Genomic DNA, 19,571 nt, shown 5'->3' with positions numbered 1-19,571 from the left:
TTGTAACTTATCTGTGTCTTTACATTTAATGAGAAGGAAATTTATAGCCATAAATGCATACATTCGAAAAAAGAAGTTTCAAATCAATAATGTAAGCTCCTACCTTGAGAACCTACAAAAAAGAGATCAAAATAAACCCAAAGCAAGCAGAAGAAAGGAAATCAATGTAATTGAAAACAGAAAAACAATAGACAAAAATCAATGAAACAAAAACTGATTCTTTGACAACTTCAAAAAAATTGGAAAAAAAAAAAAAACTTTGGCAAGACTGATAAAGAAAAAAGGAGAGGAGACACAAGTTACCAATATCAGGCATGAAACAGGTGATATCACTACAGACCCTACAGACATCTAAAGGATTAATAAAGGACTATTACAAATAACTCTCCACACGTATATTTGACAATCTACATGAAATGGACCAATTCCTTGAAAAACACAAAATACCACAGCTGATCCAAAATGAAATAGATATTTGAATAGCCTTATAACCATTAGGGAAATTGAAATTGTAACTTAAAAACTCTCCCAAAAGAAATATCTAGGCCTGGATAGTTTTCCCTGGAGAAGTACATCAAATGTTTAAAGAATTAACACCAGTTCTACAAAATATCTTCCGGAAAATCAAAGAGGAGGAAATACTTCCCAATTCATTTTATGACAGTAGCATCACCTTGATACTCAAACCAAACAAAGACAGTAAAAAACCAGAAAACTACAGAATAAGACCAATAGCCCTCATGTATATAGTTGCAAAAATCCTTAACAAAATATTAGCAAACAGAATTCAACAATAAATAAAAACGAACCATGACCAAGTTGAGTTTATTCCAGGGATGCAAGACTGGTTCAGCAGTTGAAAATCTATCAATGTATTAATAGTCAAAAAAAGAAATATCACATGATCATATCAATTAATACAGGAAAAGCAGTTGACAAAATTCAACACTAATTAATGATAAAAACTCTCAGAAAAATAGGATGAGAACTTCCCCAACTTGATAAAGAACATCAATAAAAAACCTACAGCTAATATAATTACGGTGAAAGACTGAACGGTTTCTCCCTAAAATCAGGAACAAGATAAGGATACACTCTCACCACCCTTAATCAACATAGTGCTGGCGGTTCTAGGCATTAAGGTAAGAAAAGCAAATAGAAGGCATACAGATCAGAAAAGAAGAAATAAAACCACACCTATTGGCAGATCACATGATTTCTACATAGAAAATCCCAAAGAATTTACATAAAAACTCCTGGAAGTGGTGAGTGAGTTCAGTAAGGTCTCAGAATACAAGAAAAATATGCAACATCAAGTATTCCCATATATCAACAATGAACACGTGGACACTGAAATAAAAAATACAGTACCAAGTGCAATCTCTAAAAGACAATGAAATACTTAGATGTAAATCTAACAAAACATGTATGGGACATGTATGTTGTAAACCACAAAATGCTGATGAAAGAAATCAGAGAAGATCGGGGCTGGCCCAGTGGCGCAAGCAGTTGTGTGTGCCTACTCCACTGCTGCGGACCAGGGTTCCCAGTTTGGAACCCAGGCGCACACCGACGCACCGCCTGTGGAGCCATGCTGTGGTGGCGTCCCATATAAAGTTGAGGAAGATGGGCATGGATGTTAGCCCAGGGCCAGTCTTCCTCAGCCAAAAGTGGAGGATTGGCAGATGTTAGCTCAGGGCCGATCTTCCTCACCAAAAAAAAGAAAAGAAAAGAAATCAGAGAAGATGTAAATAAATGGAGAGACATACTGTATTTATGGATTGGAAGACTCAACATAGTAAAGATCTCCATTCTTTTCAAATTGATATAAAGGTTTAATATAGTTTCTAACAAAACCTCAGCATGATTATTTTGTAGATATAGATAAGATTTTCTGAAATTTATATGGAAGGGCAAAGAAACTAGAATAAGCAAACCTTGTTTTGAAAGAGAAGAACAAAGTGGAAGTCAGTCTATCGTATTTCTAGACTTATATGGCTACAGTAATCAAGACTGTGTGATGTTAGTGGAAAGACAGACGTAGATCAATGGAACAGAATAGAAAACCCAGAAATGACCCATAAAAATAAGTTCAATTTGTTTTTTTACAAAGGTGCGAAAGGAGTTTAATGGAGGAAAGGGAGTCTTTTCAACAAAGGGTGCTAGAGCAATTGCACAATTATAGGCAACAAAACAAACCTCAATATAAGTCTCACACGTTGTACAAAAATTAACTCGAAATGTATCACAGAATTAACTGTAAAACATAAAGCTATAACACTTGTAGAAAACACAGACACAAGGAGAAAATCTTTGAGAGTTGGGCTTGGCAAAGAGTTCTTAGATTCCAAAAGTATAATCCATAAAAGAGAAAATGATAACTTGGATTTCATCAAAATTGAAAACATTTGCTCTGTGAAAGCTCATTTGAAGATGAGAAGACAAGTTACAGAGTAAGAGAGAAAATATTTGCAAACCACATATCTGACAAAAGTCTAGTGTCTAGAATATATAAAGAACTCTCAAACCTTAACAGTAAAAAAACCAAACAATCCAATAAGAAAATGGGCAAGAGACATCTCACTGCAAAGGATATACAGATGGAAAATAAACACAAAAGCAGTCCAAGATCACTTACTATTAGGGAAATGCAAATTAAAACCACAGTAAGATATTAGTACACACCTGTCTGGATGGCTAAAATAAAAAATATTGACAAATTCAAATTCTGATGAGGATGTGGAGAAACTGGATTGCTCATAGATTGAGATTTAAAATAGTACAACCACCCTGGAAAATTTGGCAGTTTCCTAAAAAAATTAAACATGCAACTACCGTATGACCCCGAAATTGCACTCCTTGGCATTTTTTCCAGAGAAATGAAAACTTACATTCACACAAAAACCTGTACACAGATAGCAGCTTTCTTCATAATAGCCAAGAACTGGAAACAACCCACATGTCCTTAAATGGATGAATGGTTAAACAAGCTATGTTACATCCATAGCATGGAATATTACTCTGCAATAAAAAAGGAACTAACTATTGATACCTGCAGCAACCTGGATGAATAAGAGAATTACACTGAGTGAAAAGAAAAGCCAATGCCCAAAAGGTCACAAACTGTATGATTTTATTTATGTAACATTCTTGAAATGACAACCCTTATAAGAAATGGTGAACATATTAGCAGTTTCCAGGCATTAAGGAAGGGAGTCAGTTGGGCAGTGGGTGTGGCTTTAAAGGGTCCACAGGAGGAATCTGTGTAGTGATGGAAATGTTCTGTATCTGGACGATCCATGTATATATCCTGGTTGTGATATTTTCACTATAGTTTTGCAAGATGTTACCATTGGAGGAAATTGGTCCAAGTGTACACAGAATCTTTCTGTATTATATTATTTTGTACAACTGCATATGAATCTATAATTATCTCAAAATAAAATAAATAATAATTAAAAAAAAAATAAACAGGCCTCAGACTGGATTTGGCCTGCAGACCATAGCCTGCCAACCCCTGGCTTAAGACATTTGGTCCCCATCTACCTCTCACAGCTGGCCTTGTGCTAACCGTGTTTTCCCCTGTCTCACGGAGCTTCAACCGCATTAGCCTCTTCTGTTCCGTGGACAGGCCCACACTGTTTCTTCCTCAGGACTTTCATACTTCCTGTTCCTTCTTGGATAACTCTTCCCACTTATATTCACCCAGCAGACTCCACTTATTATTCAGGCTTAGCTCAAATGCTCAATTTATGCCTCTTCATCCTCATTCACTTTTTATCACGTTACATTTTTTTTCTTCATAGCACGTCTTACTCTATGAAATAATCATTTTATTTGTTTACTTCTTAATCATTTGTCTCCTCTCTCAAATTTAAGCTCCATGAGAGCAGGGTCTTGTCTGTCTTGTTTACTACCACATTTCTAGCGCCCAGCACATTTGCTTAGCACTGAGTAGATGTTCAATAAATGTGTGTTAAATGATCCAATGAAGGACTTATATGGATGAGAAAGAAAAAATAAGCTAATAGTTCCAGTTAGGTTTTATTTGGGGGGGCGGGGTTCATTCATTTATCATTTTTTCATTTATCCTTCATTTATTGAGTGCTTATTATGTGGAGGTTCTGAGCCAGGCACTTTAGGTTGTTTTCTCATAGAGTCTTCAGAAATGCCTCCCAGAGAGGCATTATTGTTTCCATTTCACAGATGAGGAAACTGAGGCTCTCTCTGTGACAAAGCACTTGCCTAGATGCTTAGTGTCACAAAGCCCGTATGGAATTCAGAACTGACTTCAGTCCCATTTTCGTGTCTCCAAGCTGCCTCCTCCATTTAAAGAAAAGAAACTGAGACCCAGTTAGATTCAAGGACTTGCCCTAGGTTACAAGGCAAGTTAGTGGTAGTGCCTGGGCAAGAGTTCTGATCTTCCTCTTTCTAGAACACCAGGACGTCTCCCTTTTGCTCCAATGACATCTCCTCCCTCTAAGAAGACTGCCCTGACTAGGGCCTCCCTACTCCAGTATTCCCCAGTGACACACATTTGCAGAGTTTTCATTTTCCCATTCAAATTATACTATGCTTCTTCATGTTTCTTCTATAACTTGTTCTCTGTCTGACCAATATGTATATTTCTTTTTTTTTTTTGTGAGGAAGATCAGCTCTGAGCTAACATCTATTGCCAATCTTCCTCCTTTTTTCCCCTTTTTTTCCCCAAAGCCCCAGTAGATAGTTGTGTGTCATAGTTGCACATCCTTCTAGTTGCTGTGTGTGGGACGCGGCCTCAACATGGCCAGATAAGCGGTGCGTTAGTGCGCGCCTGGGATCCGAACCTGGGCCGCTAGTAGTGGAGCGCACGCACTTAACCGCTAAGCCCTGGGGCCAGCCCCCAATATGTATATTTCTTATCTCTTAAATTAAATTCTAAGCTCCTTAAACATACCCATAACAGCGGCTACCCTTTGCTAAGCACCGTGCTAAACACTTGATACATTTATCTCACTGTATTAGTTATCTATTGCTGCGTAACAAACTATCCCCAAATTGAGCAGTTTAAAACAAAAAGCTTTTATTATCTCATACAACTTTTGAGGATTAGAAATCCAAGAGTGGCTTAGCAAACTGAGTGGCTTAAGAAAACAGAAATTTATTCTCCCACAGTTCTGGAGGTTAGAAGTCCGAAATCAAGATGTCGGTAGGGTCAGGCTCCCTCCAAGGGCTCTAGACGAGAATCCTTCCTTGTCTCTGCAGCTTCTGGTGGCTGCAGCATCTGCAGGCTTGTGGCCACATCACTCCAGTCTTTGCTCCTCTGCCACGTGGCCTTCTCCTCTGTGTGTGTAAGCTCTCTGTGCCTCTCTTTTTTAAAGACATTTGTGACAGCTTTTAAACCTACCTGGATAATCCAGGCTAGTCTTCTTATCTCAAGAGCTTTAATTTAAACATATCTGCAAAAACTTTTACTATAGAAGGTGATATTCACAGATTCCAGGGGTTAGGGTGGGGACGTATCTTCTGGAGCCATTATCAGCCTACCACACTATCTCATAGGTTTGCTGTAAGGATTAATTAAGTGAAAACAGGTCAAGTGTTTAGATCATGCCTGGATTATAGAAAATACTCTTTTAAAGAACAAAAGTGGTAAGGAATCAGCGGGAAATGGAAAGAACTGGAAGTAACACCCTGGCCCAGATATCTACTGTTTCCTGATGAAAAGGTCAGCTGTTCTTTCCAACGCTCACCCCTGAGTCTCTGCAGACAAACAGACCAGCCCCCGGTACCAGCAAATGGCTCCAAATGACCCCGTGACCAGGTGCCCTCTTGTGTGACAGCGAATGTTCAGAGAAAAGTAGGGGCCTCCTCTGAGCTTGTATTAATATGTACAGCACTTCAGTCACACAGAAAATTGATTTTTCTTTTGAAGCACAAAATGTAGCCAGTTTTATAACCTTTCTGCAGCTTGACAAAGGCCATTTATAACCTACTTTCTCCGTCACTCTTCCTGGCGCCACTCTCAAATGTCTCGAAAGACTCTCCTGTGCATTTGTAATTATGAATTCTTCTTAGGAAAAATTTAATTTCCAAGAGGGCTGACCATTTTTTTTTTGTTATTGTGGTTTTTTGTAAATTAATTTGTGTGTGTGTGTTTAGTTATTGATGTTGTTCGGGATGATGGCTTGGAGAGGGGACCAGGGAGCTGGTTGGGAGGGCAGGTACATAAGGAGGGCATTTTAATCAGTGATGTCCTGTGATGGATGAGGAGGGCTGAGCTCCGGGTGTTAATCTTTGTGGACAGGAAATGCCAGCAGGGCGACTGAAATTAAAACCTAGTACCTCATTTTTTCTCAGGAACGAAGGAGAGTTGGAACTGCTTCTCCATCTGCTGGACTGAAACGATGAGCTCAGCCTCATCAAATGATGGAAAACTAAATTAAATAAATAGCCAGTTGTTCCTGCTGTATAAGATCTTCCATTCACGGAGCACTTAGCAGGTGCCAGGCACACTCACAAGAGCTTTTGGCTGAGGTCACTGGAGGTTGGAATCGGGTTTTTTTAGGGACCAGAGGGCAGTGCATTTGGTTACCTGGAGGGATGTGCACATGGCCGGGCAGAGGATTTTAAATGATCTGCAGAAGACCTTGACTATCAGCTTAAGGAAGATTCAAGTTGTTGTTGTTGAAAATGCATTTATTTATTTAAGCTGGGAAGTGAATTTAGAAATATCACCCTGATGACCATTAGGAGGATGATGTGGAGGAGGCTAGACTGGACACCAGCAGACTGGTTAGGAGGCCCTTGCAGGCTTTGTCGTGGGTATGCAGGCATCTCGTTTAGGACTCCAGGCACAAAGATGGAGAAGAAGAGACAAATTCAGGACAGAAAGGAAGAGAACTCATACTGATGAGTAGCAAATTGTGTGCCAAATTCTTAAGTAAGGTATGCACCCCCGTGATCCAATTTAAGCTTCATAACAAATCCATAGGTGTAGGTGCTATGCCTGTTTAACAGATTAGGAAGTTGAGGCTCAGAGAGGGTGAGTAACTTTCCCCGGATCACACAGTAAGAAGAAGAGCTGGCATCTAAACTCATAGTGGTAAGAGCTCTTTAAAATATATCTGGCGGGGGCTGGCCCCGTGGCTTAGCGGTTAAGTGCGCGCACTCCGCTACTGGCGGCCCGGGTTTGGATCCCGGGCGCGCACTTACGCATCACTTCTCCGGCCACGCTGAGGCCACGTCCCACATACAGCAACTAGAAGGATGTGCAACTATGACATACAACTATCTTCTGGGGCTTTGGGGGATATAAAGGAGGAGGGTTGGCAATAGATGTTAGCTCAGAGCCGGTCTTTCTCAGCAAAAAGAGGAGGATTAGCATGGATGTTAGCTCAGGGCTGAGCTTCCTCACAAAAAAATAAATAAAAAAATAAAATATATCTGGCTGCCTCCCAAAGTGACCTTTATAGCCACAGACCCTATTGGACAATAATAATAAACATAATAATAACAATAATCCCAGCAATGTCGATATAAATAGCAGCTAACATTTGCTGTGCGGTTGCCCTATGAGCCACAGCATTCGAGCACTTTGCAGACATTATTTCCCTTCATTCTCACAACTCTGTGAGGTAGATACTGACAAAAGTCCCATTTTACAGATGGGCACACTGAGGTTCAGAGAGGTAAAGGGACTTGTCCAAGGCCACACAGCGATTAGTTGGCCAAAGGAAAATTTGAACCTGTTTCATCAGTACCCAACACATGCACCTTTCCAGAAGGTGGGAGGGGAGGGTGTGATGGGACCCGCCACCTCCTCAGCTGTAACTCCCCTCTTGCTCTCTCTCCGAGCAGTGCCCCGAGGAGCTGAGGCCCATGAAGGACGGCTCCGGCTGCTACGACCACTCCAAAGGCATCGACTGCTCGGACGGCTTCAACGGTGGCTGTGAACAGCTCTGCCTGCAGCAGACGCTGCCTCTGCCCTACGACGCCACCTCCAGCACCATCTTCATGTTCTGCGGGTGAGTCCCCGTCCCCGAGGCCCAGCCACTCCCGTGACAGAAGCGAGGGCTGCAGAACAAAGGTTAGGAGGTTCAGCCTGGCCAGGCGGGGTTGCCCTTCAACAAAATGGCCTTTCTGCCTCTGCTTGTTCAGCCCGAGAGGCAAAGGCAAGATTCCAGCCTTCTGATGGGTACTGGGAAGAAGAATGGAAGAAGAGAAACACATAATTGATTAATGATTATAGTAAATGCATACATGTTCAGGCTACGTCCAAGGGTCAGGCTTCTTTTTCTGTGGAAGCCCCCTGCCCCTTCTGCTTCTCCCCTGCCGTCCTGGTCACTTGGAGACAAAAGCAGGCACCATGAGGGGCCGGTCTGGTGGGGCAAGCAGTTGGGTGCGCACACTCCGCTGTGGCGGCCCGGGATTCACCGGTTCGGATCCTGGGCGCGCACCAACGCACCGCTTGTCAAGCCGTGCTGTGGTGGCATCCCATATAAAGTGGAGGAAGATGGGCACGGATCTTAGCCCAGGGCCAATCTTCCTCAGCAAAAAGAGGAGGATTGGCAGATGTTGGCTCAGGGCTGATCTTCCTCACACACACACAAAAAAGCAGGTGTCACCAAGAAACCAGCAGGTGTGGTGCTTAAGATCATAGGCTTAGCCCAGGCTTGCGGCTCTGTTTCTGCAGGAATTCAGCAGTGCGAGGTCAGAGTCTAGCCCTTCTGTGCCCCAATGCCCTTCTCTGTAAGGATAATTCATCGGGAGAGGAGAGGTGTAAAGAAAACCATGCAGGCAAAGTTCAAAGATGTCTCTCATGCTAAAAACTCGACTGAGTTTTAAAATTAGTCTGAGACTGAAAAAGGGGGACATGTTGCACCCAACTTGCTGAGTGGCCTGGGACAAGTCACTTTCCCTCTCTGGGCCGCAGTTTCACCACCTGCGAAATGAGATCTTCGGACAACAATGCCTAATGTGTCTTCCGATTTACCTCCTTCTCTATGTCGAGGACCGCGTGGGGGTTCCCTCTGCCATGGAGAGCATCTAGCATAGCATTTGGTCCTCAGCACTTAAAAAATTGGCAGCATTTTTTCTTCTCCTCTTTGTTCCCTTTCTGATGATGTCTTTGTATTGGAAAATTTGCTCATCTTTTGACATCCTGTGACCCGAAAATATCATCCTGTGCTCGTGCAAGAATGTCAGTCACTGAAGTGTGCTCCGTGCTTTCCTAAGATAGACAAGCAGAACAAGGCATTTAACAACCTTTTCAGTCCTACAGATTATGAAAAAGGGGGCAGGGGAGTGCATACTGGTTTAATCTCGGTTTAACAGAAAATTAATTTTACCTGCCTGGTTCTAGTCCGTGGGGTCCAGTTTTCCTTCCGGGCTTATTTCAGGATCTCCCCCCTGCCCCAGGGATACTTGGGGCTGCAGGTGCCTTTGAGCAGGTGTTGGAACAGCTCCTGGAGGCCCTAGATATGTGTCAGTAAAATAAATAAGAAATAAATTAGCATATGCAGCCCTGAATTTATAGGTCTCTCTCTAGCTTAAGTGACTGCAGGGCAGTGTTGAGTAAATTATGCATGGACTTAGATCTGAGGCCTGAATACAGAATCAGTTGTGTTCTCATCATTGTTATTTTTCTCCCTGTGTACTGGCGGGGAGGAGGGTGGTCCTTCTGTTGCAAATAACAACAGTAACAGCAGCAGCGACAGCAGTAATGGATAATAACATAGAAACTATCACCACCTTCCATGCTAAACACTGCAGCAGTCAAGGGGCATCAGTAGTCTTGGGTTCTAATCCTAGTTCTACCTCTGGCTCTCTCTTAGACATCGGGTGAGCCTCTCCGAACTCCTGGCCTTCCATTTCCTCATCTCTAAAATTTTAATAATATCTACTTCGATATAATGTATGTGAAGAGTGCAAAATAATTAATATGTATTCCTCCATTAAGGTTAAGTGATGTGCCCAAGGTCATATGCCTAATAGTAATGCAGCTCACTGCCTCTTTGCTGTGTGACCTTCAGCAAGTTACTTAATATCTCTGTGCCTCAGTTGCTTCATCTGTAAAATAGGGATCTCTCTGTGGAGTTGTTATGAGGACTAAATGTGTTACATTAATTATGTTACAATTTACTTTAATAATTGTACAATGCTTTGGAACAGGGCCCTGCACACGAGTTGGCACTATCTGTATTTCTTAAATAAAATAACTACAGTGAAGGATACTAATGACAGTGGCCCCCCACATTCTCACTGCCCTGAGGTGCTTAACCTTTTGGTTTTGGGGTCTGTGAGACAGGACAGCTAACCTTCTTTACCGGGATAGGTCTTTGAAAGTCTTAAGTAAGATGGAACAGGTGGGAGTGTGCTGGGAGCTGTTGAAGCCCATCCAAATGCTGATAAAGAGGCCAAAAAAGAAAACAAAACCCAGGTCTCCTAAAACCAACTGCAGTGTCAACACGCTTTGAAAATTGTCTATTAAGGACGCAAATAAGAAATTACCCGCACTTGTTGGAAGCTCTTTAAACAAAACAGTAAAAGCCACTAGCAGGTAGAGAAGTGGCAAGCTATTGAATTAAGCAAGGAAAACAAACCAGTGCTCAAGGGGACCTTCCCACCTGGCTCAAAGCTCTGTGGCCTTTCTAAGAGTGTTCTGGGTAGGCGCAGGTTTAATAAACCCATTTGCAGCCAGGTTAATAATAGCAGCTCACGTATATTAAGCACTCCTTACATGCCATGACTGTGCTAAATGCTCTGTGCATGTTAGCCCATTGAATTCTCATAACAACTCTATAAGAAAGGTATTGTTATGATCCCCATTTACTGTCGAGAAGACCAGGCACAGAGTGGCTCAGTGACTTGCCCAAGGTCACACAGCTGGTTAAGTGGGGACATAGGGATTCAAACCCAGGCCGTTGGGGCTCCAGTCTCAGTCAAGGCAGATCTGATGTCACTCCTGGCCTCTGGCCACTTCTAGCTATATGGTTTTGGGCAGGTCACTAAACTTTTCTGAGCCTCTTCTTTCATGTAGAATCAGATGTGACTGTAGCACCATTGTGGGGATTAAGTAAAATTATACATGCACAGGGGCTGGCACACTTAAGCACTCAGTAAATGGGAGTTAAGTTACTCTAATAGGAATAAAGCCATTTCATTTAGTCATTCAATGACTGAATTGTAGGTCTTGTTTAGTGCTTTATCTTCAGTACCTAGAACAGCTCCTGTCACACAGTAGGGGCTCAGTTAATAATTGTTTAATGAAATTCCTCCATTAACATGGCTAAGAAAATTGTTCCCAGTCCAGCCTTTCCAGCTGCATTTCTAGCTACATCCCTCTTCCTAAATTAGGCCTCTTGGCTTCAGCCTCTGGAGTTTGATAACATTGTTCCCTCTGCCTCTCCATTCGCCCTCCCCTTTACCCCTGCCACCCCCACTTGCCCATTGCTCTTTAGCTGGGACAGCTCTGTTTCATCTTCAAGTCTCGATGCAAGTGTCCTCTTCTCCAGCAAGTCTTCTCTGAGCCCCACAGGGGTGCAGGAGTGGGATGTGCAGTTACCATGGAGCTGGGTAATACAATACCTCATCCTTTCAATGGACACTATTTACATATTGGTTCAATATTTATCGAGTGGGGTTAGGGCAAGCATAGAAAGGGCTTTTTTTCTTGTCTTATTTTGGTTTGTATTTTTTCTACCAGTAAGACCCTCTTACAAGGAAGAAGGCCATTTGCATTTAGCTTCAAATTTTAATTTATCCCAGTGAAATCTTGACACCTCTCGCAGACTGGACCTCTGGCTAGCTGCACTGGTTGTCAGCCCCTAGTAAGGCCAAGTTCCCCCAAACTTAGTAAAGTATCCTTTCTCTGGGGACACACAGCCCCTCAGTGCTTCTCCCTGTGGTAGCCCCATTGTTCTGTTGACTTACCTGTTTTCCTATCTGGTCCTTGTCACACTGTGAACTCCTCATGAGCAGGGACTGGGTCTTAGTCACCTGTATGTTCCCATTGTCATTCCCCACTGCTTGGTCCAAAGACTTCTTCAAAACCATAATTGTTGAATTAAGAAATTTATCTCCCTAAGATTTGTGGCACCTTCTCTGTGCCTGGACTTTTGTAGGATGCTGAGAATGCAAAGAAGCATTGAGTGCAAGTCCTTGCCCACCAGGGGCAAGGGAACACGGAAGACAGGTGGCTGAACCTTGGTTGGTCCTGATTGATGTTGCTAGAACACAGGTACCAGTATGGTAGAGAGAAGCAGGTGGATTTGAGAGAGGTTGAGAAGGTCATCCAATACTAAGATGAAGCATTTAGAATGAAGCTTATAGATGAGGGAGCATTACCTCCCTGGAAGACCTTGGCAAGTTACCTAGCAACCAAGTTTGTTTAATTTCTGTTGAGTTTTTACAATGTATACTGTGCATTCTTCCAAGAGAACTTAATATTATCCACATAAATCCAACCTATAAAAAATGGATAATATAAAGATAGGACTGATCAGAGCCATTTGTAAGGAGAGAAAGGGAAAGGGAAAAAATGGTTTCTGGATCCTGAAATGGGAGAGTTACTCAACATAAGATAAATTTAGCTCTGTGCTTCTTGGCAGCAAAGGAAACAGAAAAAAACAAGGTGGGTTATATAGTTGTCCTTACTTGAGGAAAAAAGGCTGCAGTTTTGGGGTATTTTTTGCTTGGTTTTGTTTTGTTTTCTAGAGGATATACACCTTTTCCTGACATAATTCACTAAGAGAGATGTTTCCTATATAAGAAATGGTGAGCAATGTCATCAACGTTTTTGAAGTTTTGGTATTTTTCAGATTACTTAGAGGAGGCAACTGAGGCCCAAAAGGGTCTCACAGCCAATTAAGAGGTGAAATTGGGGTAAGAGAGACCCCATGCTTCTCTCTTCTAGTTTGAATATATTTAATGTATTTAAATATAATTTAATTTAAAATGCAATGGAAATGTATTTAAAAATATGAGCTCAAAGAGCACATCCAGCCTCAAATAGTCCTTACCAGCCTATCTGTTTAATGTCATTTTAATGTGATTTTAGGAGGGAGAAGAGATAAGTACATGTGTTTAATATCCATTGTTAACTAGAAGCCTCTTACTTTCCTCGTCAAGGCTAAAGTCTGCTCTAATAGTAGAAACTCTGACCCAGAGAATGTAGACGGAGATTTTCATCTTGACTGTCAGTAACCATGCAGAGGCATGGGGCAAGGGCATTCATTCGAGCACTGTTTTATTGTGGTTTCCAACTTTTAGGCTAGGGCCCGAGCTCTCCCCACTCTGACTTCTGATTGAAGGACGAGGAATTTACCTTTCATAGTTAACATAGGACATCCACGTGCCAGCTGCTTGTCAAACATTACACCTTGTGCTCTCTGCTGTTTGAAACATTTGTAAAAGCTCAGATATAAGACATATTCACAGACAACTGGTGGAAGCACACAGAGTCCATCCATTTGTTAACGTAGATCTTTTCATGTTCTCTATTTTCTGTGGAACATTAGTTCTGTGAGATTCTCAAAGACAAAAAAGGGAAGCTCTGTGGTCAAGCCCACTTGGGAAATTCTGCACTCAACTGCCTTTGAAGGTCACAGTGCACCTGGGGTTGGTAAAGGCTCTGACAAGTCCTGCAGTGGTGAAACATGTCAGATTTCATTGGTTCTAAAGTACCCCTATTTTCCATATTTTAACATTTCTGAAATTAGGATGTATTTTACTATCAATGATTTGAAAGAGTTTAATTTTTTTTCTTAGTGTTAGGTGAAATGCTAGTGTTTCTTACAAATGTTAGGGATCTTAGAATAGATGCAATATGTTATATCATTTAGCCCAGAGTTCCCCATGGAATTCTGTTTTCTTTCCTTTTCTTCCTTCCTTCCTTTCTAAAGAATACCCATGAGTGCATTACCTTCAAAATGGCTTTTCTAGAACACTACATTTTTCCCTTAAGTGAAACCTTCAGATGGAGACCCTTTTGAGAACAGTTTTACTAATCTTCATTTTGGTTAATGTTGGGATAATCCTGAGGACCTTCGTGAGAAGAGCCCTGTGACATTGGTTAGCAGAGTTCATATGGCTGAAGGCATCAGCTGCTAGGTCACAGAGGGTCCTGGTCCTGATGGCCCTGGGATGGGATTTCTCACAGGTGTCAGGATCAGGAAAGCTGAGAAGGCACCTGTTACTCTCTTGCCTTGGGAGCAGGATGCTTACCTTCATCCCTGATATTGGTCCAAGTCTATACGATGTACAGTTCCTCGAGCTCTTCTTCTCCATAACTTTTCTCTATTCTTAATTTTTTCTAGGATTTGACTTCCTTCCCTATTTTTTTTTCGAGGAAGATTAGCCTGAGCTAACATCTGTTTCCAATCCTCCTTTTTTTTTTTTTTTGCTGAGGAAGATTGGCCCTGGGCTAACATCTGTGTCCATCTTCCTCTACTTTATATGGGATGCCTCCACAGCATGGCTTGATAAGCGGTGCATAGGTCTGTGTCCAGGATCCAAACCTGCAAACCCCAGGCCACCAAAGCAGAGCACGCAGACTTAACTGCTATGCCACTGGGCCGGCCCCCCTTCCCCATTTTAAGAAATAGTTTCTAGTCTCTGCATTTCAATGTATAATTTTATTGGTTCCATAAATCATTGAGGAATGCATGAATGACTGAGAGAGTAAATACGTGAATAAATAAATAAATACTCTGCTTTGAGAATTTGTCTAAATGCCATTTCTCTCAGGTCCCAGTTTTCTCTTTTGAAAAACAAGCAGGTTGGAGGAAGTCGTTCGTGCTAAAATGGAATAAGCACTAGAATTGGAGTAAGAAGATCTGAGTCAAGGTCCTGGCTTTTCCAAAGTGCTCGTGTGATCTTGGTCAAGGAATTTAAAATGCAAGCCTGAGGGTCCTCGGTGGCAATGTTGGAATGAAAGTACCCATCTCATAATGTTGCTAGAAGGATTAAATAAAATATGCTCTTGGCTAAACACATATAAGGTTTTTATGGTACAATCTTGTAAGTTCCATCTAGTTCTAGTATTCTCTATAATGTGATGGGTGTGTTAAGGGTAACACATTTCTTGCCTTCAGCTAAAATGCCCAGTTTGTATCTTTGTACTTATTTTATGTTTTTCATTTTGGCATATGTATAAATATAGTTGCATGCAGATCTTGGCTGGTTTCCTGTGAGCCTACACTCTTTAGAATTTCTGTAAGAAAATCTCCCAGACGACAGAATGTTCTAAAGGAGGTGTATAATTATGTCGCCTGGTACAAAAATAAAATTAAAAAAAAAAAAGAAAGAAAGAAACCAACAACTAAACAGACCTTTGCATAAATCATCCTGTGCCCTGAGGTGGCTTGGGGGAGAGAGTTGCTCACGTTTCAAAACTCAGAGGACCATTGGCCTTCGTGAGTCCTTATCTTTTTTTTTCTCCTTGGGTCTCTAAGGGTCTCACTAAGCATACCCGAGGCCTTTAATCTCCCTTCCTTCCTCTCCTGCTGAGCTACAATCCTTTTCCTCCCCCAGGCAAAAGAAAAAAGAAAATCACCATGAACGTACAGTTGTAATATGGCTAAAATCACACACACACACACACACACACACACACACACACACACTCACACTCGTATACATGCTCCTTGAAATATGAACTCCTAGGTTTGATTCCTAGCACCACTATTGACAAGGTGTAGCTCCATGGGCATGTCGCTTAACTTCTCTAAACCTCAGTTTTCTCATCTGAAAAATGGGAGCAATACCTCCCTGCGAGGGTTATGCATTAGTTTCCTAGAGCTTCTGAAATGAATAACCCAAACTTAGTGGCTTAAAACAACATAGATTTATTATTTTACAGTTGTCGAGGTCAGAACTCCTAAAATCTAGGCACTGGCAAGACTTCAAGGCCAGAGGCACAGCCTGTCTCGTTCTCTTTCTCCATCTCTCCTCTGCTTCCAAATTGTAGCTCCTTCTCTGACTCTGACACTCTTGGCTACCTCTTAAACTCTCATAAGGACCCTTATGATTACATGGAGCCCACCTAGATAACCCAGAATAATCTTCCCATCCCCAAATTCTTCATTTAATCACATCTGCAAAATCCCTTTTGCTGTGTAGGGTAAACATATTTACAAGTTCTGGGGATTAGGATGTGGACATTGGGGGGCACATTATTCTACCTACTACAGGTTGTAATAAGGAGCAAATCAGGTCCTATATAGAAAAAAAATTCCACTAGACTGTGGAATATTGAAGGCAGGACTGAGCTTTGCATATATGTGTGTGTGTGTATACAGCATATATGCATCACATACATATTATATACCTATACATAGTTATATGTAATAATTCCATATGTATGAATATATACATTTATATATTTAAAATATATGTATATATGTATAAATTATTTCCAATGAATGGCACATAGAAGTTGCTACTTATGTGTACTTTGAAGCAAAAAAAAAAAAAAAGAGTCAAAGAATTGCAATTTTGTTGGTTTTAAGAAATCTGGCTCTGGGGCCAGCCTGGTGGCACAAGCGGTTAAGTGCGCGCGCTCAGCTGCGTCGGCCCCGGGGTTCCCTGGTTCAGATCTCGGCTGCGCACCGACGCACCGCTTGTCAAGCCATGCTGTGGCGGCGTCCTATATAAAGTGGAGGAAGATGGGCACGGACGTTAGCCCAGGACCAGTCTTCCTCAGCAAAAAGAGGAGGATTGGCAGATGTTAGCTCAGGGCTGATCTTCCTCACAAAAAAAATAATAAAAAAAAAAAAGAAATCTGGATCTGGAAAGAAGCCAATAACTAAGACCTAAGAACCACGGAAATAAATTTACAATCCCTGGGAAGTGCAAATGGGCTAATAGATCAGATAACAATCATAGATAATAATAGCATAGTCATAATAACATCAACAATCATCCTCACAATAGCTGATGCAGTAATTGGCTACTACATAATAGATACCCTTTTATCCTTTATCTAAGTTTTCTCTAATTCTCGGATCAGCCCTACAATAAGGATTATTATTATCCTATTTAATAGATTAGCACACTGAGGCCTAGGGGAGCTAATAGACTTGATCAGGGTCATATAGCCAGTAGGTGGTACTGCATCTACTTGAATCAGATTTAATTAGATCCAAAATCTGAACTTGCCACTTGTGTCTCCCTTAAGTAAGGGGACATGAAATCTCAATAAATTCCCTGAAGTAGAAATTATACAAGCTACATTCTCAGACTAGAATGCAATAATATTAGATATTAACAACAATTTATCTAGCAACTGAATCTATCTACTTGGGAATTACAAAAGAACAACCCTCTAAGTAATTCTTGGGTAGGAAAAAATCAAACTGAAATCACCACCTCTTTAGAAATGAGCAGGAACAGGAAGGCTGCATATCAAACTCACGGAATTCAGGCAAAGCAGGAGTCAGAAGCTCCACGGCATTTATTAAAAAGCATGAGAGATCGAAAATAAACAAATGAAGCATTTAACTCAAGAAGCCAGAAAAAGAATTATGAAACAAAGTCAAAAAAAGCAGCAAGAAGGAATTAATCCAAATAAAAGCTGAAATAAATGAAATAGAAAAAAAAAAAAAAGAGCCTCATCAATAAAATGTGAAAGCCTGTTCAAAGGAGAGAGAGAGAGAACACAAATAAACACATTAGGAATGAGCTAGAGACATAACCGGAGAAACACAGAAGATAAAACAAATTTAATGAGACTACTGTGTAAAACTCTACACCAATAAATTTGAAAGTCTTGATAAAATGCATTATTTTCTTAGAAAATATAAATGACCAAGTTTGAGTCATGATGCTGTAGAAAATCTAAATAGAGAGATAACATAAAATAAAATGATAAGAGAGCTAAACATCTACCATTGAAAAGAAGACATCAAGTCCAGAGGATTTATAGCTAGGTTCTATCAAATCATCAGGGAATGAATAACCTCTATCTTATGTAAACTGATCCGGAGAAAGAAAATAAAAGGACCGTTTTTTAATTTAGCATAGTCCTAGCATAATCTTAATATCAAACTAAGCAAATATATACTTATCCATCTCAAAAAATCTGGTAGACGTATTAGAACTGATGAGTTCCTTATGTGGTAGGATGAAAAATCAACTTATAGCAACAAAAATCACTAATAGCTTTCCTCAATATCAGCAATAGCTAACTAGAAAATATAAGGGAAAGCATAAGTGAAAAATTGATCCTATTCCTGAAATAGAAAAGCCTAATAATAGAAGCTCACTCTGCTATACTTTTGGGCATACTATATTCCAGACATAACTCATTTAATCCTCACAGCAGCTCGATGAGGTGGGAACTTCTACAGATAAGCAAAGGAAGTACAGAGCGGTTAAGCATTTTGTCCAAGGTCACACAGCCAATAAGTGGTGAAATCTGGATTTGGATTCTGGTGGCCTGGATCCAAAACACATGCTTGTGTCCTCTAGAACGTTGTGCATCACATAAATACCTATCAATAAACCCCCACAAGATATGTGCAGACTTTTATGACCAAAAATCTAAAGTCTCAGTGAAGGTTTTAAAAGAACATATTTGGTAAATGGAGATGCAACCTATGTTTCTGGGTTAGAAGACACCCCACTGTAAGGATGCTGTTTCAGTCAGCCAGGCGGAGATGATCTATGTTGCTGTAATAAAGGAAGCCTCCCAAACCAGAAGCTGGCACACCAAAGTTTATTTCTTGTTCATGTAAGGTCCATTGTGATTGAGGCAACCCTCTTCCATCCTGCAGTGTGCTTCTGGAACACGTGGTCTCCAAGAGAAGAGAGGGCTTGAGAATCACAGGATGTTTGAAAGGGCTGGGTCTGGCAGTGACTTATATCACGTCAATTGTCAGACTCCATTGGTCAAAATCCCATCACGTGGTCCTTCTAACCCAACTATAGATGCATCATCTACAGTGTGTGTTCAGGAAGAGGACCCAGTGTGATGAACGCAACACATCATCTCTACCACAATTGTCAGCAGCGCCCAGCACAGAGTTGACTCTCAATATATATTTCTTAAAGGAAAAAAAAAGTAAACCTTCTCCCAGTTTAATCTACAAATTCAATGGAATACTACCCAAAATTGCACTAGGGTTTTACATGGAATTCCAACTCTAAAATTCATCTGAAGGGAAAAATGAGTAAGAACAATGAGGAAATTTTGAAAGAGAAAATTAGCATTCATGATGGGGAGGAGACTTATTTATATCCAAAATATGGTATAAACCTATAGTAATTAAAGTAGTGCAGAATTATTGCAGGAATATACAGATAAGTGAATAAAAACTCCTACCATGTATATATATGGTATACATAGAGATTCAGTATATGACAAAATGGTATTTCGAATTAGTTAGTGAAAGGATGGACCCTTCAGATAATTGCTCATTTTAAAAATAAAGTTAAAATAACCACTCTCAATATGCACAAAAATAAATTCCATACAGATTAAATAACCAAAGATTAAAAACTAAAAAAAATTCTAGAAGAATATACAGAAAGATGTTTTATCATCTTGTGACTTCCTAAGCATCCCACAAAATTCAGAAGCAATGAAGGAC

General features: G+C 40.8%; 1 protein-coding gene across 6 annotated transcripts in view; it reads left to right on the top strand.

The window, feature by feature from the left end:
* ASTN2 (astrotactin 2) overlaps positions 1–19,571 on the top strand; it is an 831,863-nt gene that overhangs the window by 511,560 nt on the left and 300,732 nt on the right. For all 6 annotated transcript variants that reach the window (XM_058523878.1, XM_058523879.1, XM_058523877.1 and 3 more), the window contains one exon: positions 7,840–8,006. In XM_058523878.1, the coding sequence (XP_058379861.1) occupies positions 7,840–8,006 (167 nt within the window). The remainder of the gene's footprint in view (positions 1–7,839; positions 8,007–19,571) is intronic.

The sequence above is a fragment of the Diceros bicornis genome, chromosome 28 (genome assembly GCF_020826845.1).
Source record: "Diceros bicornis minor isolate mBicDic1 chromosome 28, mDicBic1.mat.cur, whole genome shotgun sequence".
In the NCBI taxonomy this organism is placed as follows: domain Eukaryota; kingdom Metazoa; phylum Chordata; class Mammalia; order Perissodactyla; family Rhinocerotidae; genus Diceros; species Diceros bicornis.
This window is presented reverse-complemented; position numbering and strand designations above follow the sequence as displayed.